The sequence below is a fragment of the Vipera ursinii genome (assembly GCF_947247035.1).
Source record: "Vipera ursinii genome assembly, chromosome: Z".
Taxonomy (NCBI): domain Eukaryota; kingdom Metazoa; phylum Chordata; class Lepidosauria; order Squamata; family Viperidae; genus Vipera; species Vipera ursinii.
This window is the reverse complement of record NC_139517.1, coordinates 122,461,192-122,488,616: the sequence shown is the minus strand read 5'-3', so window position 1 is coordinate 122,488,616 and position 27,425 is coordinate 122,461,192. Positions and strand designations below refer to the sequence as shown.

Here is a 27,425-nt window from a genome sequence, read left to right as displayed (position 1 = left end):
AGAGCTTGCATCAGAACTGAAAGTTCCTCTGCATCTGGGGAGGGGGGGAGGGTTGGGTTGGGTTGGGAAGGGAGGGGGTGGGTGGGGAGGGGTTGTTTTGTTAAAGATAAAATGTATTGAAAAACTTTTCAATAAAAAAAAGTTCCTCTGCATCCAGTTTCTGTAAAAATCAAAGTTGAAAACTACAAGAAAGGGTGAATGAATGTCATCTACAGAAAGTCCTTAATCTACAGTATATGACATAACGGGCTGTTGCTTTGATGTCCCTTGATGCCTTCAAACTATTCTGCTCTGCTGCTGGATAGGTGCACCTGAGCTAAGCAGTCAACAGAGGGAATGAGTGGATTTGCTTTTAGAAATAAGATCTCAAGATCTTATTTCACATTTGGAACAATACTGAAATATGTTCCCACATTGAACTGTAAATTCAGTCATTTGTTTTTAAAGAAAAAGAATGCTTTGTAGGGTTTTTTACAGTGGAAATTGATTCTTTCTTGATGATTCAAGTATCAAAATGGTATTATTATTATTATTATTATTATTATTATTATTATTATTATTATTATTATTATTATTATTTTGTATAATCCACCAGAATGCTTTAAAGACATCTTGGGTATTCAAGCCAATTCAAAGGGAGAGAAGATTACTGGAAATTCTCGACTTACAACCATTCAGTGACTTGCAATAGCACTGAAAAAGGGAAATTAAGATCAGTCCTCAGGACTCTCACTGCATCCCCAAAGTTTACATTATGATCAGAATTTGGGTGCTTGGCAATCAGTATGTATTTATGATAATTGCAGTGTGCTGGGTCATATGCTATCCATTTTTGATCTTCTCAGCCAGCTTCTGACAAGCAAAATCGGGGAGCAGAAAGCCAGATTCACTTAATAACTTACATCGCTCATTTAACAACTGAAGTGATTTGTTTAACAACCAGGGCCAAAATGGTTGTGAAAATGGTTGCAACAATTCTCTTGCTTAGCAATGGAAATTGTCATCTCGTTTGCGTTCATAGGTTGAACATTTAAGTCTAGCCTGCAAGTTGCCAGCTTGAAAGCTGCTTTTGTTGGGCAGTTTCTCCTGAGAAAGATTATTTACAATAAGAGCCAATTTATTTCTTTATCAAATGTAATTTAGTCTGGCCAATAATGTTCAGAAACACATTTATGCACTTTTCATGACCAGCGTTTGAAAGTGGTGCCGAGCAATTCCAGGGCAATGAAAATATAAATTTAAGCAGCAGTCACACTAGTGTTGTCCTGCACGATTGTTTAAAGCTTCCCCAAGCCTTCTGTGGAATTCTCAGCAGAGAATTATATCTTTAAAAATATGCAAAAATGATATACATACAGTACTTGGGGAAGCAATGTAGAAAAAAGTATGTTGGGGAACGTATGGTACGTGGTTATGATGTTTTTAAATTATTGGTGAAAACTGGAGAGAGCACTGTTTCTCAACCTTGGCGACGTTAAGATATCTGGACTTCAACTCCCAAAATTCCCCAGCCAACTGAGTTGAGCTGGCTGGAGCATTCTGGGAGTTGAAATCCAGACATCTTAACATTGCCAACGTTGAGGAACAATGGTATAGAGCACTGACAGAAGGCCCTGTCAATCCAAAATAGATTTATACTGACTACTGATCAGTCAAATTCAGGATGAAGTGAGAGAGGAAGATAATTTTTTTCAACTATAAAACATGCTCAACTGGATTCAAACTTGGCCTCAACTATCTGTAAAAATGGCACAGATATCAACTCCCATGTAAAGCATCTGTTCTTTTCTTTCGTGTTTTTGGATGTATCTTTAGATGTTTTCCCCCTCCAATTTGATAAATTTTGTATAAAGGTAAAGGTTCCCCCGCGCATGTGTGCTAGTTGTTTCCAACTTTAGGGGCCGGTGCTCATCTCCGTTTCAAAGCCAAAGAGCCAGCGTTTGTCCGAGGACGTCTCCGTGGTCATGTGGCCGGCATGACTAGACGCCAAAGGCACATGGAACGCTGTTACCTTCCCACTGTAGTGGTCGCTTTTTTTTACTTGCATTTTTACGTGCTTTCAAACTGCTAGGTTGGCAGAAGCTGGGACGAGTAACAGGCACTCACTCTGTTACTCACTTTGTATACCTGTTCCTTAAAAATCTATTACTCTGCCTCTTCCAATAGCATTAGTTGTTTGGAATTCAGTTCCCAAGCACTGGACCACCCAATGTGAACAATGTCTGGGCATCATCCTATGATCCACCAATCAAGAAGCAGCACCACAGTTCAATAAACTAGCAATGTAGGCCTCCTTCATAATATTGTGTATGTATTGGATTCAAGAATGTGAGCAAGCATTGTTTTCCATTGGCATCAAGATAGAAATTTGTCCCATATCTGAGGAGGGGGGGTGCCACACTCCAGTCTGTCATATTTTAGTCTGTCATACTCTAGTCTGTTTCTTCATGTGAAACACAACCCCCAGGTAGGTGCTGGGCAGTGCCAGCCAGGCACAAAGCAAAATGAGGTTTGGTAAGGTTGAGCTCCAGATGGTCTAGACTCTAGCCAGTAGCTGGGAAGAAGATCATAAGTTCTCCTGGTTTGCTACTCATGTTAATCATCTCCTCCAGTTTTCACTCAAGTTCCATAGTTTCCCGTGGTCCTCCATTTTCCTGATGAAGCACACAACCCACTTTGTTGTTGAAAAGGCGAGGTAGGCTTCCCTTGTGGAAATGTCTACCCTGGATAGACCGTTCCTTCAAACGACGCTTGTTCCGTTTACAAATCTGCCGGATGTCCCAGATCCTCAGTGTGCCATCGTGGGAAGCTGTGTACAATAATTCATTGTGAATCTGGAACAACAGGGCCATACTTAGACTGCTTAGCATTGACACTCACAACACAAGACAGAAGCAAATACAAGAGCTTTCTGGCTTTGGCATATTTACAAAGCAGAGCGATTACGTGGAAATGTGGGTTGATCCAGTTTCAATCTATACATATAATTCAAGAAAAATCTAAAGTCATCCAACAACTCACACAAAAGGAGGAGCTAAGAGGAGCTTAGGAAAGTATGGGCAGTCGTATTTCCTTAGCATTTTTGTTTATAAGTGTAGAAGTTGTTTAACAAAATTTTAAAAAAGCAGAGGAAGAATTTAAGAAGGATACTGTGGGGTCCGTGGTACTCTGTGAGCCTGACGGTTTTATTGCAGAAGTATCATAACCCAACTAGGTAACATCACCTGTGCTAGAAGAGAGAAGGGTTTGCTCTCTGTTTATATACAGGTAGCTTACCCCACCAGCGAGCAAACCCTTCTTCCTTTTAGCACTGATGATGATATTAATCAGATAGTGAAAGATCTGCAAGAAAACAACCAAGCTCAGAGAACATCAGGGGCTCCACAGTTCAGCCCTAATCTATAAATATTATCTTCTATTGGTACATTTTTTGTAATAAACATTATTGATGAAAGGGCAGTCTTCTGTGAGTATCTAAAATGAAATGGCCTCATAAATATTTTGGACAGAAGTGGTATCAACTCATTCATCTACAGCAAAATCAAAGAATCTGTAATGTTGACAGCTTACCTGGATGCAGTTAATAACCAACTTATGACCACGAAACACTCTTTGCAGAATGCCAGTCTTTGTGTTAAACGCTCTAGCGCAAGCATCACCACTTCCAGTAAACACTGATGAGGAAAAACAAGGATGGGAGGTGTATTCAGATTTTTTTTACATTATGCATTTCTTAGAATATTTGTATCCCATTACATTACAGTCCCAAAGGATCAGAGAATAGCAGTGGTGATGCAGTGGTTAGAATGCAGTCTTGCAGGCTAACTCTGCCGACTGCCAGCAGTTTGATCCTGACTGGCTGAAGATTCCATCCTTCCAAGGTGGGTAAAATGAAAACCCAGATTGTTGGGGGCCATATGTTGACTCTGTAAACCGCTTAGAGGGGGCTGTAAAGGATTATGAAGCGGCGCATATAAGTATATAAGTCTAAGTGCTATTGCTATTATCGCTATCAGCCTACTAAAATAAAATGGAAAATAAATAAGGGTAATAATGTTGTAACTATAATGTATAACTCTACCAAAGATTAAGATTAGGGGCAAATCAAAATAAGAAGCAAATGAGCTGGTCAAATAAAAAGTAGAGAACAAAATGGATGAAATATTAAGTCTTTTGCATTACCTAAACTCAAATCTGTATGGTGAATAGGGCAAAATATAACTCTCTATAAACTATAGATATCAGAATATAGAGAGTTCTTTTGCTGTTGAAGTAATCCTCTGAAATAGGCTATGAGGGACACATTTTTATGCATCAATGAAATTCAGGAGAAGGGAATTCTAAATCCATTTTTTTAGGAATGATTTCTGTGTTCATTTTAGTTGATTTTCATCCTTTATAATGCTTATACTTGGCTGACTATATTTTTACTCCTGGAAGTGGTAGTACTTACAGGTTGTCCTAAACCTGTACTTTTACTCATACAATGTGACAGTTGTAAAGCAGGTAACCATGTGACAGTGCCTGATTTTACCACCTTTTTGTAGTAGTCTTTAAGCAAATGGGGCCAAAGTCGAATATGGGTCAAAAGTAGCTTTTTCAGGGTCCGTTGTAATTTGAATGGTTGCTAAGCAACTACTTGTAGGTCGAGGACTACCTGTATTAGAAATGTTTTTTCAGATAACCATGCTTAGTTATATTGATTTACCATACTGTACTATGAACTAAAACTATAATCAAGGGAGTTGTTATTAATTGTAATTACAGTAAGTCAATGTGATATGCAAAACTAATTAACCATATCAGATTATGCTGGAATTAGTATTTAAAGTGCTTTTCATTTTATTGCTAACATGAAAAGTCCCATAATGATGGTGTTAAATGTCTAATAAATCCATTATATAGAAGCAGTTTAATAAGAAGAAAACAGGAATTAGTACTTTTTGCCACAGACAACAACAGAATTTCCTTGATATAAATACACTGATGGATTTTGACTTCAAGGCAAATGTTCTGTTGCACTTAGCTTATGAATAGCAAACCAAAGCATTCATTCAGTGAAGCTAATTTAACTGAATATCCATTTGGAAAATCAAGCTATTGCAATCAATTGCAATTTATTGGGAACATCAATAGAACAGAATATCTTTATTGTCACTGTGTAACTCACAACAAAATTAAGTGCTGTCCACAGTGCACACTACACACAAGTAAAAACCACAAATAAGAACATACATTATACATACACACACACACACACATCCTTCACATTCTATTCACCATTGCACTGCCCCTAATATTGCGCTTTAATGTTGCACTATATTGTGGTATTTAATATGGTTACAGCTCTGGGATAAAAACTATTTTTCAGCCTACTTGTCTTTGTTTTTATCCTGTACCGTCTGCCAGATGGTAATAGTTCAAAAAAAGAATGTCCGGGCTGAGATGAGTCTTTAAGAATATTTTGAGCTTTCTTAAGACAAGGGGAACTGTACAGTTCGTCTGGCTGGGGTGGGGGGGGGAGAGAGCAGCCAATAATCCTCTGGGGGATGGTAATGACCCTCTGGAGTGTTTTCCTATCTGCTACTGTGAACTAAGCAAACCACACACAAATCAAGTTATCCTTGAAATGTTTTATCATAGTAATAGAACCTCATTAACAATATCAGGTGGGCTATTTTACCAGGTGAATCATGCAGTTTAATTTTTGCTGCTTATTGATGAGGAATTAACAATTAAAGGACTTTTTAATAATAAAGAACATATCTCTGTCAAGTATTTATGCCCTGCACTACTCAAAATTTTATTTCTTAACATTAAAATGTCCAAATAACTCCTCCCTGTTCCAAAATAATATGGGCAGGCAAATTGTCACCCTTACCAGGTAGGCCTGACAGGAAAAACAACCAGCTTAGTTAATCCTAATGTAAGGCTACGCGGGCAGAATCTTGCAAGTCTGAAAGAATCTTTTACAGCATGAGAAGTTAAGAATAGTGCTTTGAGTCTCTTTCTCTGCCGTTATGGAGCTGTGGGCTATGCCTTCTGATCATTCCTTTGTTGTTGTTAGTTGTGAAGTCGTGTCCGACCCATCAGGACCCCATGGACAATGTTCCTCCAGGCCTTCCTGTCCTCTACCATCTTCTGGAGTCCCTTTAAGCTCACACCTACTGCTTCAGTGACTCCATCCAGCCACCTCATTCTCTGTCGTCCCCTTATTCTCTTGCCCTCAATCTTTCCCAGCATTAGGCTCTTCTCCAGTGAGTCCTTCCTTCTCATTAGGTGGCCAAAGTATTTGAGTTTTAGCTTCAGGATCTGGCCTTCTAAAGAGCAGTCGGGTTTGATCTCCTCTAGGACTGACCGGTTTGATCGCCTTGCAGTCCAAGGGACTCACAGGAGTCTTCTCCAGCACCACAGTTCAAAGGCCCCAATTCTTTGGCGCTCAGCCTTTTTTATGGTCCAAATTTCACTGCCATACATTAGCAGCATTTATTTCCCTATCCCTTCTCTCAATGTCTTTCTACTGTAAGAGTTATAATTTAGGAAACAAGTTGTAAAATAGATTTAAAAAAAATAAAGATTGCATATATTCGGTTAGTTCCCTTTTCTACCACTTAGAGATCATTTATGGATCCTTAGAGCAATCCTGTGTGTCATAACGAATCATATTCGCCAATTAAGTCTGGTATTTCCTGATTACAAAGTTAATTGTTTGAAAAAAAATAGAACAACTCATTTTCCAGCATAATGTCTTTCCAAAAAAAAGGGCATTTTTGCATGGAATGTGATAGCTTCTCTCCCTCCCCCAATTCCATCTGAAAGTTATCGTACTATTGAAAATTAATCCAGGTTTGTTTGTCAACTCCAACAGACCAGCTGTTATCCTTACAGGCCAGGCATCCCTAAAGCCAAAAAACAACTTTGCAACTTACAAGACTGGAAACAAAATTTTACTGCTACTACACTGTTCCAACACTGATATCAATAAACCTTGAATTTATTTCCATCTTCTAATCTGGGTGGGGTAACTGAGTCACCCTTTCCAAAGGCGATTTATACATTGCTGTAACGAAGCCACTCAAAGTTTGGCGCATGTTTTATTTCTTTCACCAGGGAGATGGCTAAAGATTTCTTTTTAAGATGTACTTCATCATCGTTATATTATGCATGTAGTTCTTGAATTACAATCATTCATTTAATGATTATTTGAAGCCACAGGGGCACTGCAGAAAGTGACTTACAACCGGTCCTCATACTTAAGACGGTCACACCATCCCCATGATGGCAATCAGTGTGTATCTTTGATGGCTGCAGCATCCAGGAGTCATGTGACCTTCCCAGCTGGCTTCCAACAGATGACATCAATACGGGAAGCCAGCTTCACTTAATGACTGCATGATTCATAACAACTGCTTACTTAGCAACAGACATTCTAGTTCCAATTGCGGTTGTAAGTTGAAGACTATCTGTAAATGCACGTGTGACTTTATTGGGAACCCCTAGAATTAATTATATAAAATGGGTAGTTATATAAATGTTTTAAATCAATGAAATAAAGGTACAGACAATTTATTTATTTATTTATTTATTTATTTATTTATTTATTTATTTATTTATTTATTTATTTATTTATTTATTTATTTATTTATTTATATTATATTATATTATATTTGTATACCGCCCTTCTCCCGAAGGACTCAGGGCGGTGAACAGGGCATATATAAAAATACAGAATACAAAAATTAAAAAGAATTAAATAGTAGCCCAGCTAAAACAATCAATAATAATATAAAAATCCCCATTAAAACCCAACACATCCCCCATCAGGCCAGGCCGGCTTGTTCAAATAGATGGGTCTTCAGACCGCGTCGGAAGGTCAGGTGCCATCCGGAGCTCGACCGGCAGCTGATTCCATAAAGCCAGAGCGCCCACAGAGAAGGCCCTCCCCCTGGGGGCCACCAGCCGACATTCTCTGACCGGTGGCACCCTGAGGAGGCCCTCTCTGTGGGAACGCACGGGGCGGAGGGAAGTTGACGCCGGCAGCAGGTGATCCCCGAGGTACTCCGGACCCATGCCATGAAGGGCCTTAAAGACCATTACCAGAACCTTGAATCTCACCCACAATGCATTCTCATAAACACTGGCTCTCCAAGTACGATTTTTGAACCCTTTGAAGTAGATCTAAGAAGCTCCAAATTGCAAGTTTTTGAATTCTTGCAATTTGACAGGAACCGAATCCTTGTCGGTTTTTTGGCCTTAGTTCCGCATCGTGTTGAATCTGGTTAATGAGAAATTGGTGTGTTGTAAGAATCCTAAAGGAGGTAATTGTCCATCAGGCTCACTTTATCCCCCAAAATGATCCGATACTCTATAGCAGCGGCCCCCACCCTTTCGGGCACCAGGGACCAGTTCCACGGAGAAGGTTTTTCCGCAGACCGGTGGGGGCATGGTTTCGTATGCTCCCTGCACTGCGCGGATGGGCTTCGCTTGTTTGCACAGCCCAGTTTCTGACATGCTGCGGACTGATGCTGATCCACGGACTGGGGTTCAGGACCCCTGTTCTATATGGTTAAACCAGTGTTTTCTGAACAGGGTGACTTCAAGATATGTGGACTTCAACTCTCAGAATTCCCCAGCCGGCTGAAGTCCATACATCTTAAAATTTGTTAAGGGTGAAAAATGCTGGGTTTGAACTGACGTCACTGAGGCATGTTGTGAAAACACCAAATCTGTCCCAACTGTTTCTCCCAGGACCATCAAAAAGAGCTGCACAGAAATAAGCAGTTGAAAAAACTGACCCATGAGAAAGGGGGAGATGGGCAGCAATATTCTGACAGGCACTTCCTGGAGAAGGTGTACTGTAGGGAATCGATATTCCCCAAATGGCAAATTTTGATCTTGGTAGTACGATGATAAAAGGTAAAGGTAAAGGTTCCCCTGCACTTGCGTGCTAGTTGTTTCCGACTCTAGGGGGCAGTGCTCATCTCCGTTTCAAAGCCGAAGAGCCAGCACTTGTCCGAGGACGTCTCCGTGGTCATGTGGCCGGCATGACTAGACGCCAAAGGTGCATGGAACACTGTTACCTTCCCACCGTAGTGGTCCCTATTTTTCTACTTGCATTTTTACGTGCTTTCGAACTGCTAGGTTGGCAGAAGCTGGGATGAGTAACAGGCGCTCACTCTGCTACGCGGCACTCGGGATTCGACCCGCCAAACTGCTGACCATCTGGTTCACAAGCTCAGTGTCCTAACTCACTGACCCACCGCGTCCCTAGTACGATGATGCTCACCACCAAAAAGATCTGATAGGGCTAATTAACAGAATAACAGAGTTGGAAAGGGCCATGGGAGTCTTCTAGTCCAACTGTCTGCTCAAGCAGGAGGCCCTATGCCAGCGGTCCCCAAAATTTCTGTCTTTGTGGACCAGTGGCGAAGCCAGCAGCAGCGGAGAGGGGATGGTTCGACGCAAGCAGCAAGCATGTGGATGAGTGTGCACGCCTTCTACTTGCGCAAAAGGAGTTTTGCCCACTCGCCTGCCACTTGTACGGTCCATTTTCTGACAGGCCACAGCCCAGTGCCGGGCCACAGCTCAGGGCTTGGGGACCCTTGCCCTACACCATTTTAGACCAATGGTTGTCCAATCTCTTCTTAATAGTTGAAATGCATAATGGTTGAAATGCATTCTGCAAATTATTTAGAGGCAGGAACTGGGTATATATAGTCTAACGAAAAGAAGGATTGGGGTGTCATGATAGCAGTCTTCCAATATTTGAGGGGCTGCCACAAAGAAAAGGGGGCTGACCTATTATTCTCCAAAGCACTTGAAGACAGGGCAAGAAGCAATGGGTGGAAACCAGTTAAGAAGAGAAGTACAGATGGAAACTGATCAAACAGAGATGCAACCTGGAATTAGGGAGAAATTTCCTGACAGTGAGAACAATTAATCAGTGGGATGACTTGCCTGCAGAGGTTGTGAGTTTTCCATAGTTGGGGGTTTTAAAGAAGAGTTTAGATAGTTATTTGTCTGAAATGTCCTACTCGAGCAGGGAGATGGATTAGAAGACTTTAAAGTTCCCTTCCAAAACTGTTATTTTGCATTCTGTATTCTATTCTGCACAAAAAAATAAAAAAAAATAGGAGGATAGAGGTGAGAAGTAAGCTGAAAGCCATCATCAAAAGTAAGCTACAAGTAACTTACTCATGAGGAAGATCTCTATTTTCCCACTTAAAGGGGAAAATGAAAGAGGCGGTGGTAAGACCTCTCCTCAAGAAGCCTGCCTTGGACCCGGCTGTTTTGAATAACTTTCGTCCGGTCTCCAACCTTCGCTTTCTTGCGAAGGTTGTTGAGAGTGTGGTGGCGCACCAGCTCCCTCTGGTCCTGGATGAAGCGGATTATCTAGACCCGTACCAATCGGGCTTCAGGCCCGGGTACAGCACGGAGACGGCATTGGTCGCGCTGGTGAATGATCTCTGGAGGGCTCGGGACAGGGGATATTCCTCTGTTCTAGTCCTATTAGACCTCTCAGCGGCTTTCGATACCATCGACCATGGTATCCTGCTGCGGCGTCTCAGGGGATTGGGAGTGGGAGGCACGGTTCTTCAGTGGTTCTCCTCCTATCTCCTGGGACGCTCGCAGTCGGTGTTGGCAGGGGGGCAGAGGTCGACCGCGAGGCCTCTCGCTTGTGGAGTTCCTCAGGGGTCGGTCCTCTCGCCTCTCCTGTTCAACATCTACATGAAACCGCTGGGTGAGATCATTCGTGGTTTTGGAGTTGGGTATCATCAGTATGCTGATGATACCCAACTTTTCATTACGACCCCAAACCACCCCAGTGATGCCCTCAACGTGATGTCCCGGTGCCTGGAGGCGGTCCGGGTCTGGATGGGGAGGAACAGGCTTCGACTCAACCCTGACAAGACTGAGTGGCTGTGCGTACCGGCATCTCGGGATATTCAGGATATCCCACCCCTCATTATGGGGGGTGAGTCATTACCTCCTGTAGATAGGGCTCGCAACTTGGGAGTCCTCCTAGATTCACAACTCTCCTTAGAAGACCATATTGTAGCTGTGACTAGGGGGGCCTTCGCCCAGGTTCGCCTGGTGTGCCAGTTGCGGCCCTATCTAGACCGGGATGCCTTACGTACGGTCACTCATGCGCTCGTGACCTCTCGTCTTGATTACTGCAACGCTCTCTACATGGGGCTACCCTTGAAGACCACTCGGAGGCTCCAACTGGTACAGAATGCAGCCGCGAGAGTTGTACTGGGAGTTTCCCGATACTCCCATGTCACACCTTTGCTCCGCGAGCTGCATTGGTTACCAGTTGTCTTCCGGGTGAGGTTCAAGGTGTTGGTAATGACCTACAAAGCCCTTCATGGCATGGGTCCAGAATACCTTGGGGAGCACCTGCAGCCGGCGTCAACTTCCCTCCGCCCAGTACGCTCCCACAGAGAGGGCCTCCTCAGGGTGCCACAGGTCAAAGAATGCCGACTGGTGGCCCCCAGGGGGAGAGCGTTCTCTGTGGGTGCACCGGATTTATGGAACCATCTTCCGGTTGAGCTCCGGATGGCGCCCGATCTCCGCTCCTTCCGGCGCGATCTTAAAACCCATCTCTTTAAACAAGCTGGCCTGGCCTGATGGGACGGGGTGGGATTTTTATAAATGACTTTAATTTTAAATTTGTATTAATTTTATGGGCATTGTTTAATCATGTTTTAATAATTTTAATTTTTGTATCTAGTTTTTATATATTGCCCTGTTCACCGCCCTGAGTCCCCTGGGAGAAGGGCGGTATATAAATTAAATTAATAAATAAATAAATAAATAAATAAATAAAATCTGGGACGAGTAACAGGCGCTCACTCTGCTACTCACTTGGGATTCGACCCGCCAAACTGCCGACCTTCTGATCGACAAGCTCAGCGTCCCTTATGCCCCTATACATGTAGTTAAAAAGAACAATTAAAACAAGACAGATATTTGAGAATCTAGTACAGCAGTGGGGTCCTATCTAGTACAGCAGTGGGGTCCAACCTTGGCAACTATTACGATTTGTGAATTTTAGCTTTCAGAATTCCCCAGCCAGCAAAGCTGAATCCTGCAAGTGAAGTCCACAAATCTTAAAGTTGCCAAGGCTGGACACCCCTGCGGTAGAGTTTCCTAGACACTCCTCAAACATGATCTCAATACTTTCAAATACATCTGCTGAACACAAGGAGAATGCAGAACAGGCCAAATATCAACCAGGTTAGATGGACTGCAGTAAGGCTTCAAATCCACAATAAAAATGGGTTGCTAGTGTCAACACAGCCTGAAAGGATATGAAATTGGTTATAAAGAAAAGACATACAAAGGATTTAGAAAGTCCTTTTCCTCACTGAGAAAGCAAGAAATCAGGCAAGCTTTGCCAACTGCTGGGATGATTTTGTACCATCTGGAAGCATTTATTTTTTAAATGAACAAGACTTGGTCTGCTGTTCAAGAAAGGGAGAGAGTGACTGAATCCTGCTTTCTTCTGAATATTTATCCAGGGACTACCAGAAACTACTGCTTTCATTTTCCACAGGGAAGGGTGGGATGCAGCTAACCAAGCTTTAAGATAGTGGAAGGTCTTTAAAAAAAATCAGAATTGAGGATGGACTTTCAATGTGGTGAGATGGTGAAGATATGGGATCTGGGTGGAGAGATCCAGGTTTAATCCCCACAAATTATTATAGGAGCTCTATGACTCTGGACTGGTCCCTCTCTCAAGCCCATGGGCCAGTGTGATGTAGTGGAGAAGATACTGGACAAAGAATGGGAGGTCTGGGCTATGTTTTTCCTCCTTTAGAAAGCCAAGGAGATAACCACAGAAACATGCCTTAAGGCCAGAACAGAAAATGGGGAAAGAGGAGGAGGAGGAGATTCGCCTACTATCACCTACATGTTCTGTACCAGCCTGCTACCGGCCCTGCAAAAAAGGCAGGGACAACCCCTTTTACAAGAAGGCAAGAGGCTGGAATTAAGCCTGCCAAATTTATTGATACAGAAACAAACGGAACAAGACACAAACCAAGAAACAGGAACTAATCAAGCGGTTGCCTTCAGCAAACCAGCCCTCCCACGCATTCCCCTTTTATACAGTTCAGGGCGTGGCTTCTCTCTGCCTCCTTCCGAGGTGCCCCATTGCCTTCCTCTGTTTACTCCTGATTGACTGCCTCCTGCGTCGGGCGTCCTTGAACAGGGCCAGCTGTGGGTCATCTTCATCCACGCTGTCAGGCTCACACAGCTGGGTCTCCGTCGTGACCAGGTGGGAGGGGCCTGGCTGAGGGCTCTCATCAGCAAGATCTTCAACCCCCTCAGCAAGCTCTTCAACACCCCCCTCCTCCTCCTCTGAGTCGTCCGACCCAACTGCCGAACCCACAGGCTGACCCTAAATCACAACACTACATCCATACAGTGTAGTTTTAGCTAGACTTGTGGAGTCTCTTTCCTGTTCTCCTGTACCTGAAAAAGCTGACAACCTGTCCAGCAGTGGAAACTCCCCTAGGTGTGATGAAAGATAAACCTGGCCCTGGAATAGGTGAACAAACCATTAGGATAGGTCAGGGGTAGGCAACCTCGGCTCTTTTATGACTCATGGACTTCAACTCCCAGAATTTCTGAGTCAGCTGACTCAGGAATTCTGGGAGTTGAAGTCCATGAGTCATAAAAGAGCCGAAGTTGCCTACCCCTGAGATAGGTGAAGATTCGGAAAAGACTACTCAGAATCAAAAGGCACCAGAAAGAAACTCAAAATAGCCCTGCCTTGAGTTTGCTTGGTATAAGATGTAATAAAGAGAAACTCTGACAGGTTTTCAACATTCTGCTGTGATGTCTATAACAATAACAACAGCAACAACACTTAGACTTATATACCGCTTGTCAACATATTGCCCCCAGTAATCTAGGTCCTCATTTTACTTACCTCTGAAGGACAGAAGGCTGAGTCAACCTTAAGCAGGTCAAAATCAAACTTCTGGCTGTGAGCACCGTTTGCCCACAATGCTGCATTCTAACCACCACAGCTCTTAAAAATAAAAGGCATTTTTTTAAGCTCAAGCCGCTGCCATTTCCCACAGAAACAGTGTGGTGTGATGGTGAAGATATGAAGATACTGAACTAGACTATAATTAGATTGTTTTTTGTCCTGCTGTTATTACCTTATAAGTAACTCAAGGCAATGAACATTCATAATATTCCTTCCTCCTCCTCTTTTTCTGTACAACAACAATCCTGTGAGGTAGGTTGAGATGAGAGAGAGGGGGATTGGACCAAAGACACTTGTCTGGCTTACATGCCTAAGGCAGGACTAGAATCCACAGTCTCCTGCTGATTGGCCAAAGTCACACAGTCAGCTTTCATGTCTAAGGCAGGACTAGAATTCAACATAGCATAGCTGACTCAGGAATTCTGGGAGTTGAAGTCCTTCAGCCATAAAAGAGCAGAGGCTAAAGTGTGGCCCTTCTCCCTCACCATAATCTATTTCAGAAGGTTGTTATGGTGAGAATAAGATGAGGATGTGCCTGTCAAAATATAAACCCAACACTTAACCAAACAAACGTAGGACGGAGTTGGTTGGAACTTACATATTCCAGCGTGATATTTCAAAGCACTGACACTGTGTTTATGAGCCTTATAGGTCCGTATCCTCTCTCCACTGTCAACCAACCAGCACTTTACTGTTTTGTCCGAGCTGCCTGAATACAAGCATCGATTCACAAGCTGAGAGACAGAAAGAAAGAACAGAAAGTTAACGAAGAAAATCACTGGAAGTCACAGTTACCCTTCAATCTGGCTTTTTCTCTTCATAACGGAAGGAGGTACAAACAGTAACATCAATGCTGAAAGTGTAATGTAGACCTTTGAAATAACGTTCTGCGTGGAACCAAGTCCTAGTGGCCTTCAAAAGAGGTCAAAAATTAGGTAGGGGAGACGTTTACTCACTACTTGTGGAAGATGAAGCTAGTCTTGAAAGCTAGTGAAGCAGTACTTCGTAGGACCTGTGGATTTATTTATTTATTTATTTATTTATTTATTTATTTATTTATTTATTTATTTATTTATTTATTTATTTATTTATTTATTTATTTAGATTTATATACAGCCCTTTCCCGAAGGACTCAGGGTGGTTTACAGGGTATTTAAAAGAAAATCAATACAAACGTTAAAACAAATTTAAAAAGATTAAATAAAACCCTGAGAAAAATAAAAAACCCAGTTAAAATTAAAAGTTAAAAAATTCTCAGCCTGGGCCAGAGAGCTCGAAGAGCCAGGTTTTCAGGTCCCGGCGGAATGAACGGAGGTCGGGAGCAGTCCTAAGCTCCGCAGGCAGCTGGTTCCAGAGGGCAGGCGCACCCACTGAGAAGGCCCTACCCCTGGGTGTTATCCGCCGGCAATCTTTAACCGGCGGCACCCTGAGAAGACCCTCCCTGTGGGAGCGCACTGGACGGAGGGAACTTGATGCTGGCAGCAGGTGTTCCCTCAAATATCCCGGTCCCTCACCATTTAGGACTTTATAGGTCATCACCAGCACCTTGAATCTCACCCGGAGGGCAACCGGAAGCCAATGCAGCTCGCGGAGTAGAGGTGTTACATGGGAGTATCGGGAGACCCCCATCACGACTTGCGCGGCTGCATTCTGCACCAGTTGAAGCCTCCGGGTAGTCCTCAAGGGCAGCCCCATGTAGAGAGCGTTGCAGTAGTCTAAACAGGAGGTCACGAGCGCATGAGTGACTGTGCGTAGGGCATCTCGGTCCAGGTAGGGTCGCAACTGGCGCACCAGGCGAACCTGGGCAAAAGCCCCCTGGTCACGGCTCCTATATGATCTTCAAAAGTGAGCCGCGAATCTAGGAGGACGCCCAAGTTGCGAGCCCTATCAACGGGGGGTAACACCTCGCCCCCCATCGTTAGAGATGGAATAGTCTGGCTGACCCGAGATGCCGGTATGCACAGCCACTCAGTCTTGGCAGGATTGAGACGAAGCCTGTTTCTCCCCATCCAGACCCGGACCGCCTCCAGGCACCGGGACATCACGGTGAGGGCATCGCTGGGTTGGTTTGGGGTGGAGAAAAAAAGTTGGGTATCATTTATTTATTGGTCCAAACAATATTTTTTATTAATTGCATTTGATTAAATTTACAGTGTACAGTTATGTGGGGACAATAGACATCATCTGAAAAGTTCTTCAGTCCACAATCCATGTGAGCTATGAATTCAATAATATGTGCATAAAGTCCTTCTTTCTATCATTAAATTGAAATCACACTGCTTAGCTTCAGCAGGCACTCTGCGTTACGTGCCATCAAAGAGAGGAAACTTTATTCAGATGTTAAGAAAAACTGGGATAAAGCAAATTCAGTTTTTTTTTTTTTAGATTCTCCCAGTCAGCTATCTATATCAATTTATGTACATTGCTTGGAACACTTTCAAATAGAACAGAATAACAGAGTTGGAAGGGACTTTGGAGGTCATCTAGTCCAACCCCCTGCTCAGGCAGGAAACCTGACAAAGGGCTGTCCAGTCTCTTCTTAAAAACTTCCAGTGTTGGAGCATTCACAACTTCTAGAGGCAGGTTGTTCCACTGATTAATTGTTCTAACTGTCAGGAAGTTTCTCCTTAGTTCTAGGTTGCTTCTCTCCTTGACTAGTTTCCATCTGTTGCTTCTTGTCCTGCCTTCAGGCGCTTTGGAGAATAGCTTGACTCCCTCTTCTTTGTGGCAGCCCCTGAGATATTGGAACACTGCTATCATGTTACCCTTCATCCTTCTCTTCATTAAATTAGACATAAACCAATTCCTGCAACCGTTTCTTATATGTTTTAGCTTCCAGTCCCCTAATCATCTTTGTTGCTCTTCTATGTACTTTCTCTAGAGTCTCAATATCTTTTTTACATTGTGGCAACCAAACTGGATGTACTATTCCAAGTGTAGCCTTAACAAGTGTGGCCTTACCAAGGCCTTTTAAAGTGGTATTAACACTTCACATGATCTTGATTCTATCCCTCTGTTAATGCAGCCTAGCACTGTGTTGCCTTTTTTGGAAGCTGCAGCACACTGCTGGCTCATATTTAAGTGATGGTCCACTAGGACTCCGAGATCCCTTTCATAGTTACTACTGTTGAGCAAGGTACCACCTATACTGTACCTGTGTCCCACTGAATGCCTATTGATTATTATTATTATTACTATTGTCATCATTACGATTGCCTGTCATTACTGAAAGGTGCAAATGTGAAGATATCAGACCCCTGGTGGCGCAGTGGTTAGAATGCAGTATTGCAGGCTACTTCTGCTGACTCTTGGCTGCCAGCAGTTCGGCAGTTCGATTCTCACCACTCAAGGTAGACTCAACCTTCAATCCTTCCGAGGTCAGTAAAATGAGGTCCCAGATTGTTGGGGGCAATGTGCTAACTCTGTAAACCACTTAGAGAGGGCTGTAAAGCACTGTGAAACAGTATATTGCTACAAAGATATGCTATACAATATTCAATAAGACACCAAAGCTGATACTGATACATGTAAAATAAGAGCCATGGTGGTGCAGTGGTTAGAATGCAGTATTGCAGGCTAATTCTGTCAACTGCCAGGAGTTTGATCCTGACAGGTTCAAGGTTGACTCAGCCTTCCAAGGTCAGTAAAATGAGGACCCAGACTGTTGGGGGCTGACTTTGTAAACTGCATAAGAGGGCTGTAAAGCACTATGAAGCGGTATATAAGTGCTATTGCTAGTGCTAAAACAATCTCACTTGTTGCATTTCTAATATAAAATGTTCTGAATTAAGGACAGATATTTCTGGATGAACCAGGAAAAGCAATTCAGACTGAAAAGTTTGAAGCAAGCTCATCTACAGGTATTTACTTAATAACATTCAAAGGTAAAAACACAGATGCGGTTACAAAGCCTGAGGACACTGTATATTCCACCTTCAAGATCTACATTTTCAATTTACTCTACCAATATTTGTATACTGAAAACCTTTCCTCTTAGGCAAATGTTTCTCGGTTTTGGTAGCTTAAAATCATGTGGACTTCAACTCCCAGAATTCCCCAATCAAAATGCTAGCTGAGGAATTTTGAGAGTTGCAGTTCATACTTCTTAAAGCTGCCAAGATTGAAAAGCACTGCTCTACAGAAAACATGCCTGGATAGATACTTGATTAATATTCACAAAGCTTCTCTGTGTTGCAAATCCATCAGTCCATTCCCAAAAATCTCTTGAAGGAATGAATGCTTCTAAAAGTGATCCATTATTTTAAATGTTTAAAAAATGTCCATGTAATCTCCCACAACATTCATGTGGCTAATGGAATGGAAAAACAACAGAGCCTCAGGCTCAAAGTATCCTATATCACCAGACACATACCAAGTTTATTATAAGAAAACCTATGCAGGTTTTTTGCTGGTTTTATGTCAAAATAAAATAAAGTGGTCAATCAAGAAGAAACATACTTTTTTTTCTTTTTCATTAAAAAGACAGATGTACCTTTCATCAATAAAAGCAAGGATTGATTTTCTAAGATTTGGAAGGGACAGGAAAAGTGGTAGTCAGAAAAAGAATCTTTTTAACAATAGACAGTCCTCGACTTACAATAGTTCTTTTAGTGACAGTTTGAAGTTTCAACAGCTCTGAGAAAAGTGACTTATGACTGTTTTTCACATTTAACAACCGTTGCAGCATCCCCATGGTCACATGATTAAAATCCAGACCTTGTCAATTGACTCATATTTATGACGGTTGCAGTGTCCTGGGGACATATAATCAATCACCTTTTGCCACCTTCTGAAAAAGCGAGGTCAATGGGGAGCCAGATTTACTTAACAATCATGTGACTAACAACTGCAGTGATTCACTTAACAACTGTAGCAAGAACATGGGGATAAAGTGGGGCAAAACTTGGTTAACAAATGTCTCACTTCGCAGGCTTCCGGTTTGCCCTCGCGGCGCTGGCGGACGTGTGCCAAGAGTTCTCTTCCCCGCCACCCGGTTTTCCTTTGTTGGAAGACCCTGAAAAGGGTCGAAAGTCGCCCTGGAGGGGCGACAACCGTGAGGAGGCCCTCTGACTGATCGCAGAGGGGCAGGAGTCCCTCTATTTGATCCGGAGCAGTTCCTCTGGACCGACGAAGAAAAGATTGGCCATCAACATGGCCGATCATCAAGCCATACCAGCCAAAAGCCAAAAGCACTAACAAGCATGAGGAACGTGGACGAACTTGGTGAGACCCTACCTTTCTTATTCCCCCAACTATTTTCCTGTGGGAGAGTTTTGAAAATTTCTTCTCCCACTTTGGAATAGCGGTGTCTGCCTACTTGGGGATTTAAAGCTTTGAAAAGAAAAGAAAAATATAACTAAATTAAACAACTAAAATTTGGACTTTCATCTTTTGGATATTTGGGGGTCCCAAAAAGTTCCTATTTCTACAGAGACCTATTACCCTATTTACTTGTTAAGCTGGAAAAGAAAGAGGAAAACAACTCCCAGGAATAGTGGAGGTGGACATTCACTGACTTCTATTAAAAATAGCCTCCACTGAAGAACTATCTCTAAGATCCATAGTATTTAACTTTCGGGTAACCCAAATTTCCCCTATTTCATTACATAATAGTTGTCATATCTAAAATACACATATTGCTTAGTTCAGATAGGTACAAATGATTTTGTTACTGGACTATTGATTACCCAATCACCACGTTGCTTTCTAAACATTTTGATATTTTGATGGAAAATTGGAAAATTAATAAAACTTGTTTAAAAAACAAAACAAATGTCTCACTTAGCAATATAAATTTTGTGTTCAATTGTGATCATAAGTCAAGGACTACCTATATATTCAGTTTTAACAATGACTATTCTAGGTGGCTTCTGATAAGCAAAGCCAATGGGGGAACCTGAATTTCTTTAATGACCATTAATCACTTAATGATTACCTTGCTTAGCAATGGAAATTGTAGCCCCAGTTGGGATTGTAAGTTGAAAACTACTTGTACCAAAGCATTACAATTTCTTAATTACCCTACATAGATATTAAACATTTTCCATGGAATCTATGATTTGGCTTCAATGCAGATATTATTGTTCAACCAGGAAATAATAAAAACAACACAAAGAAACAAAAGAACACAGTAACATCTGTTGCTCTGACATCTGCTCCCCAGAAATTCTCCAAGTTTTGCTACTCATGAATATCCATCTCCTCTACTACTTCCTCATACAGGGATAGTTTCAAACATCTTTCTATAGCATGGTTTTCTTAAACCATGGTTTTTTGAATATACTGTAGTATTTGGGTCCATAGATTACAGTCATAAACCATGGGGTTCGGAAACCACAATAGCTGAGTTTTTCTAATGTGGTCATCCAAAACCCACCTTATGGATTAGTTAGTTAGTTAGTTAGTTAGTTAGTTAGTTAGTTAGTCAATTAGTTTTCTCCTAGCCACAGCAGATATGCTGGATTGTGAATCAACTCAGCCCAGAGATCTTATGGCTTACAACTATTTTCTTGTATCAAGAATATTTTATATTTTTATTGTTTTAGAAGTGTTTATCTTTCATGATTTTATTGCTTTCGATACTGTAGGTCACCCAGAATTGCTTTGAAAAGAGAAATGAATCTAATAAATCAGATAGATAGATGAGAGTCAGAGAGAGGGGGGGAAATAGATAGATAGATAGATAGATAGATAGATAGATAGATAGATAGATAGATAGATAGACAGACAGACAGACAAGTGGATGGATGGATGGATGAATGGAGAGAGAGAGAGAGAGAGAGAGATGATAGGATAGATAATAGATAGATGACAGACAGATAATAGAGATAGAAACAGATAGACAGACAGACAGAGATAGATATGTTAGGATGATGCTGTTTTGTTGAGGATCCATTTCCAACTCTGTACGCCCAGCTCTTCTGTTGGTCCTTCTTCAAATCTGCTTCCTCTCTCCTGTATGTTTTTTCCTCCCAAAAAATACCAGTTGTACAAATGCTGCAAACCTCAACACCACCTTTGGAAGAAATGCAACCTCTCTTACCTCTAGGCAAATGATTGATCCTTGGTGCTCTTTGAAGACCCTCAACTGTTCCCCTGTCACAATGTTCCAAGTCCGAATGGTATAATCAGTGCTTCCCGAAAAGAGCTCCCTGTTCGGAGCGTCAAGTATAAGGCACAGGACTGCCCCAGTGTGTCCAAGCAGGGTCTGGTGGCAACGCCCAGTGGACACCCACCAGACCTTGACAGTGCAGTCCGTGCTCCCGGTCACCAGGAAGTCTTGGCTTAGCTCTTCCACCTCTTCTATCTTCTCCTCCGCCTCTTCCTCTTCAAGGACATCCTTCGAAGAGTAGAGTGCCAGGGCCAGAACGCAGTTGCGATGGCCCCTAAACTCCTGGATCGGTTTTTCCTTATCCACACTCCAGCAGCGTGCAGTCCTGTCATAGGATCCACTGAAGAGGTAATCCTTGAAAACAAGGATCCTGTTGGGAGAAAACGGTCACTGACTAACCTTCTCATCTCGGCTTAACAAAGTAACATAGAAGCCATATGTTCCACTTGTGTAGAAAGTTCATTTTGAAGATTAAGCTTTTCCACTTTAGTTACCCCTCGACTTACGATCACAGCTGGGACCAGAATTTCCATTGCTAAGCAAGTCAATTATTAAATGAATTGCACCCAATTCTATGACCATTTTTGCCAGGGTGGTTAAGTTAATCACATGGTTGTTAGACCAACCCAGCTTCCACTATTGAGTTTGTTCATTGACAGCTGCCTAAAGAGTTTGTAAATGGTGATCACATGATCCCGGGGTGCTGTAACCATCATAAATAAATGCCAAGCAGCCTAATTTTGATCATGTGACTCTGGGGAATGCTGTGATGGTTGTCAGCGCGAGTACTGATGATGAGTCGCTTTTTTGGTGTGGTTGTAACTTTGAATGGTTGCTAAACAAATGGCTGCAAATCAAGGACTCCCTGTACTATAAATTTCTGCCTTGCCAAGAATTCCACAAACGTTGACTGCAGGCTTTTTGTTCAACTTCTGTAGAATGTGTTCACAGTGGATTCCTATAGATGACTATTCAAGGAAGCATGTTTAGGCTGAGCAGTTTTAGGCTTTGGAATGAACTGTGGGATGCAGAATTAATAATTCCTCCACAGAAATATAGCTTTTTTGTATTTCCAAAATTAATTTCCGAAATTGGGTTGCTGGAATTGGGTATATCTAGTTTAATGAAGAGAAGGACGAGAGGGGACATGATAGCAGTCTTCCAATATCTCAGGGGCTGCCCCAAAGAAAAGGAAGTCAAGCTATTCTCCAAAGTGCCCGAAGGCAGGACAAGAAGCAACGGATGGAAACTAATCAAGGAGAGAGAAGCAACCTAGAACTAAGAAGGAATTTCCTGACGGTGAGAACAATTAATCAGCGGAACAACCTGCCCCCAGAAGTTGTGGGTGCTCCATCATTGGAAGTTTTTAAGAGGAGACCGGACAGCCATTTGTCTGAAATGGTACAGGGTTACCTGCCTGAGCAGGGGGTTGGACTAGAAGACCTCCAAGGTCCCTTCCAACTCTGTCATTCTGTTATGCTAATTGAACAAAATATGCCTGTCTCAAATTCTCAAAACAACCAACCTCGAGGCCTATTGTAAACTGATGTCTGTACAATCCTTTGGGAATCTATTAGAGCATATGATATTTCAAAGCAAATTCATTAAGGTTAAATGTGCTGGATATTATTATCTGCGCCATCTGCTTATGCCTTTCCAAAACAAGGAAGCAAACATAGTGGTGCTGCAGCAGCTGTAGCTTTGGTTATAGGTCATAAGTAATCCTTTGCTCAGCATCGTCATGATTTCAAATGTCCACTGAACCAATAGTCGTAAGTTGAGGACTACCCTGTAACTTTCTGGGGGACAAAATGGGGTGCTTCAATCGTTTTAGGAGCATTCCGAGCTCAAGCATGGAAGTTTCAAACTGTTTCTTACATTTTCAGAACTGAACCACGAAATGGGAATGTTTCAAATCTAATGCGCGCTGAATTCAAAATGTTTTATGCACCTCTTTGGGTGAACGTCCAAAAAACCACTGATGAGGAGTAGAAATTAGGCAGGGGCTGGCCCTGATGCAGCTGTTACTTCTTCAACTCTTATTGTTCTGTACCAGCCTGCTACCAGCCCTGCAGAAAAGGCAGGAACAACCCCTTTACAAACGGCAAGAGGCTGGAATTAAGCCTGCCAAATTTATTAAGATAAAACAGAGCAAAACAGGACACCAACCATGAAACAGGAGCTATGAAACAGGAACTAATCAAGCGGTTGCCTTCAGCAAACCAGCCCTCCCACGCATTCCCCTTTTATACAGTTCAGGGTGTGGCTTCTCTCTGCCTCCTTCTGAAGTGCCCCATTGCCTTCCTCTGTTTACTCCTGATTGACTGCCTCCTGCGTCGGGCGTCCTTGAACAGGGCCAGCTGTGGGTCATCTTCATCCACGCTGTCAGGCTCACACAGCTGGGTCTCTGTCGTGACCAGGTGGGAGGGGCCTGGCTGAGGGCTCTCATCAGCAAGCTCTCCAACCCCCTCAGCAAGCTGTTCAACACCCCCCTCCTCCTCCTCTGAGTCGTCCGACCCAACTGCCGAACCCACAGGCTGACCCTGAATCACAACACTTATGACATACTGGAGGAGAGAGACAGCAAGTCTAGGTAATATAAACTAATCACCCTAATACGTACCTATTCACGATGGATGTGTGTCCACGATAAATAGCAAGGCATCTTCCACTCATCACATCCCATTTTCTGATAGTGTGATCTGCGCTGCAGGTGAAAGCAACTTCATTTTCTAAGTGACAAAATGTGATGTAGCTCTCATGACCTAGAACGAATGAATAAACATACAGATCAATCCTATCGCTATTGTTTCAGTGGTGGATAATGTATTTAGGGCTGAACTCCTTTAAATTTCTGGGAGTCTACCTCTGTGAAGATCTGACCTGGAAAGTTAACACAACCCAGGTGGCTAGAAAGGCCCAACAGAGGCTTCACTTTCTTAGGGTCTTGCGGAAGAACAGGGTAGAACAACAGCTAATGACCCTCTTTTACCGGTCTACTACAGAGAGCTTCCTCTCGTATGGTATTGTGGTTTGGTATGCTGGTCTGACAGCCGCGGACAGGAAAGTATTACAGAGGGTAGTGAGCACAGCACAAGACATTGTGGACTGTCCCCTGACACCACTGGATGACCTCGCCAGGGCTCGTTGCCTTGGAAGAGTGAGGAAGATTCTCAGGGATGACTCACACCCTGGACGGTATCTCTTTACTCTCCTATCATCCGGTAGGAGATACAGGAATATAGCCAGCCGTACCAACAGGCTGAAAAATAGCTTTTATCCGTGGGCTGTTAGGCTTTTAAATGGGACATAATCTTATGCAGAATTGACTTGGGAGGCCGGTGTGTGGTGTAGTTGGTTCACATAGTGTGGTGGGGTGGAGGGTTTGTTGTCACTGTGTGTTGGGGGGAGAGAGAGCACGGGGGGGGGGAGGCTCAGCTAATCTCAATGTACACATGTTGTACTTTGACAATAAAGGTTTATTATTATTTATTATTATAACTGTTGGGCTTTGCAACATGCTTATAAACACAGTAATGAAACATCTGCAGGAAAACAAGCACTATAAAATATCTTTACATTTTAAAAAATTATAGAGGATTTCCTGCGAATGCAGTGTTTCTTAACTTCGGCCATTTTAAGAGGGGTGAACTTCAACTCCCAGAATTACCCAGCCAACCATCCCAGCTATGGAATTCTGGGAGTTGAAGTCCTTCTATCCTAAAGTGCCCAAGGTTGAGAAACACTGATTATAAAGGGGAAAATTGGGGTGGGACAATAGATTCCTCCTCCGCAACCTCACCCCAATTTAAATTCTACTTCAGGATTTTAGTCAGAAAAAGCTTCAGATTATTTGCCATCATAGCCTAATGTGGCTCTCTGCCTATAATGTCTATTTTAAAAGCAGGACAGCCAAGGACTAGCTCACTTCTGGGCTGAAGATCATCACCACAGGGCAGTCAAGAGATATAGCAGGAAAAACGAGCATGCTTGTGCATGCGATTAAGTGCAAGGGCACATGAACAAAAGCCTAAAGCAGCCACACTGCACTGCTTAATGCTTCTATGAGGTCACTGACCCAGCTATATGGCATCCATATTTATTTGTTGGAATTTTTATCCCACCTTTATTACTTTATAAATAACTAAAAAGCAGCAAACATTCATAATATTCTATCATCTTCCTCTTTTTCCCACAATAACAACCCTGTGAGGTGGGTTGGGGTGAGTAAAAGGGTCTGGCCTGAAGTCACCAAGCAGCCTTTCATGACTAAGGCGGGACTAGAACTCACAGTCTCCTGGTGATTGTCCCAAAGTCATTTAGCTGGCTTTCATGACTAAGGCGGGACTAGAACTCACAGTCTCCTGGTGACTGGCCCAAAGTCATTAGCTTGCTTTCATGCCTAAGGCAGGACTAGAATTCACAGTCTCCTGGTGATTGGCCCAAAGTCACCCAGCTGGCTTTCATGCCAGAGGCGAGACTAGAATTCACAATTTTCTGGTTTCTAGGCCAAAATCTTAATCCCCACACCATATCCATATCTATGTTTTCCATACAACTGGACAATTTGGAAGAGTTTATGTCCCAGAGGTAGATGGACTTTATTACAAATAGTTCTCAATTTACAACCACAATTTATCCCAAAATTTCTTTTGCTGAACAAGACAGTTCTGAAATTGGTTTTTGACCCATTTTGCGACCTTTCTTGCCACAGTTGTTAAGTGAATCCCTGCAGTTGTTAAGTTACTAACACAATTGTTAAGTGAATCTGGCTTCCCATTGACTTTGCTTGTCAGAAGATCATAGAAGGTGGTCACGTGACCCCATATATTACAACTGTCATCAATACCTGCCAGTTACTAAATACCTGAATTTTAATCATGTGAGCATGGGGATGTTACAACGGCCCTAAGTGTGAAAAATAGTCAAGCTACTTTTTCCAGTTCCATTGTAACTTTGAACAGTCATTAAATGTATGGTTGTAAGTTGAGGACTACCTGTATACAGCAATGGGTGCACTGTTGGAAGACCTGAACAGCCAGGCTGGGGACAGATCATTCTGGAGAAGATCATCAAGAGTCAACATCAACTTCATGGCTCATCAGTCAGTCAACCAACTGCAAAGGCAAAGCTTCCTTATATAGATTTATATAGCGAAATCTATAATATTGGGCAAGGTGGAAAGAAAGAGAAGAGGATGGTCAGCAGCAACATGGATGGACTACATTCCAACAGAAGTGGGTGAACCATATAGGAAGTTCTGAAGGACCAGACTGGAGATAGCTCACCCTGGAGAATGTCCATCTATGCAGTTGCTGAGGGTCAGTATTGACTAGATGGTCCATAATCAATTTATATTCTGGAACCAAAGGACAAATTTTGGATCAGAAGACCTCTAAGGTCCCTTCCAACTCTGTTATTCTGTAATTCTGTAATTTTCCTACCTTGAAAGTGGGCTTGACACTCGTTGCTGGCAGTGCTCCAGAGCCGTGCTGTGCCATCTTCACTGCCTGTTAACAGCCACTGCCCGTCTGGACTCAGGCTGATCCAGTTGATGCCCCCTTGGTGATCAGTGCAAATTCTGAGGGCTGAAGAACTGCTCCCCATTCTGCCACAAGGCAGAGGCTGGGATGGGGACACCCATCAAGTCCAGATCATCTTAAGATCAGGAAAAGGCCTTGTGAAAACAAACAACATCAAATCTGATTGTGCCATCCTTTGGTGTAAAAGCAGTGATGGCAAACCTTTTAGAGTTCCCAAACTGCAACCCCAAACCCACTTATTTATCACCAGGTGGGCGTGGCCCACTGGGTGGGTGTGTCTGTGGTGGTCATGGCAGATTGAGTGGGTGTGGCCAGGGTGGGTGTGGTCACCTCAATGTTGCTCCTGGGGAGGGACGCCTGTGGGGGTTCGGCAGGGTTGGGGGAGATCCAGGGGGTCTCTGGTAGGTGTGGCGGTAGGCAGGAGACTCATCCTGTGGGGTGAGGTGAGGCAGGGTGGGGGTGCCATTGCCATGGGGCAAGGCAAAGGCTGGGGCAGCTGCTGCCTGACACCATCGGCCCCTGCACACAGGGGCCAGCGAGTGCATGGGGGCCAACGGTGTCCATCAGTAGCCACAGCCTGCCGGCCCCTCAACCGGTGCACTCTGGGGCTCCGCAGCCCATTGCCAACAGTTGAAAGAAGCCGCCTCTGAGATAGATGGATGGCCGACAGCTGAGGATGTGATGCAGTGGGTCATGCTTGGAAAAAGGAGAGCATGCAAGGCCAGGAGGGATGGGATGGGGGGGAGGGAAACCTGCCGTGCCAAGATGC

The 27,425-nt window shown here is 43.1% G+C and overlaps 1 protein-coding gene and 1 long non-coding RNA gene across 2 annotated transcripts; one reads left to right on the top strand and one right to left on the bottom strand.

Annotated features, from left to right (window-relative positions):
- The first annotated feature begins 582 nt into the window (after positions 1–582).
- Positions 583–3,790, top strand: LOC310648910. The gene is made up of 3 exons (XR_014494174.1): positions 583–783; positions 2,167–2,284; positions 3,764–3,790. It is a non-coding gene; the product is annotated as an uncharacterized lncRNA (long non-coding RNA).
- Positions 2,588–26,892, bottom strand: WDR86 (WD repeat domain 86). The gene is made up of 6 exons (XM_083377011.1): positions 26,558–26,892; positions 23,737–23,878; positions 21,045–21,483; positions 14,601–14,736; positions 3,571–3,674; positions 2,588–2,834 (listed from the first exon to the last, which is right to left on the bottom strand). Exons 1-6 carry the CDS (start codon positions 26,718–26,720, stop codon positions 2,616–2,618), a joined length of 1,203 nt encoding a protein of 400 aa, XP_083233137.1. The 5' UTR covers positions 26,721–26,892; the 3' UTR covers positions 2,588–2,615.
- Between the last annotated feature and the right edge of the window lie 533 nt (positions 26,893–27,425).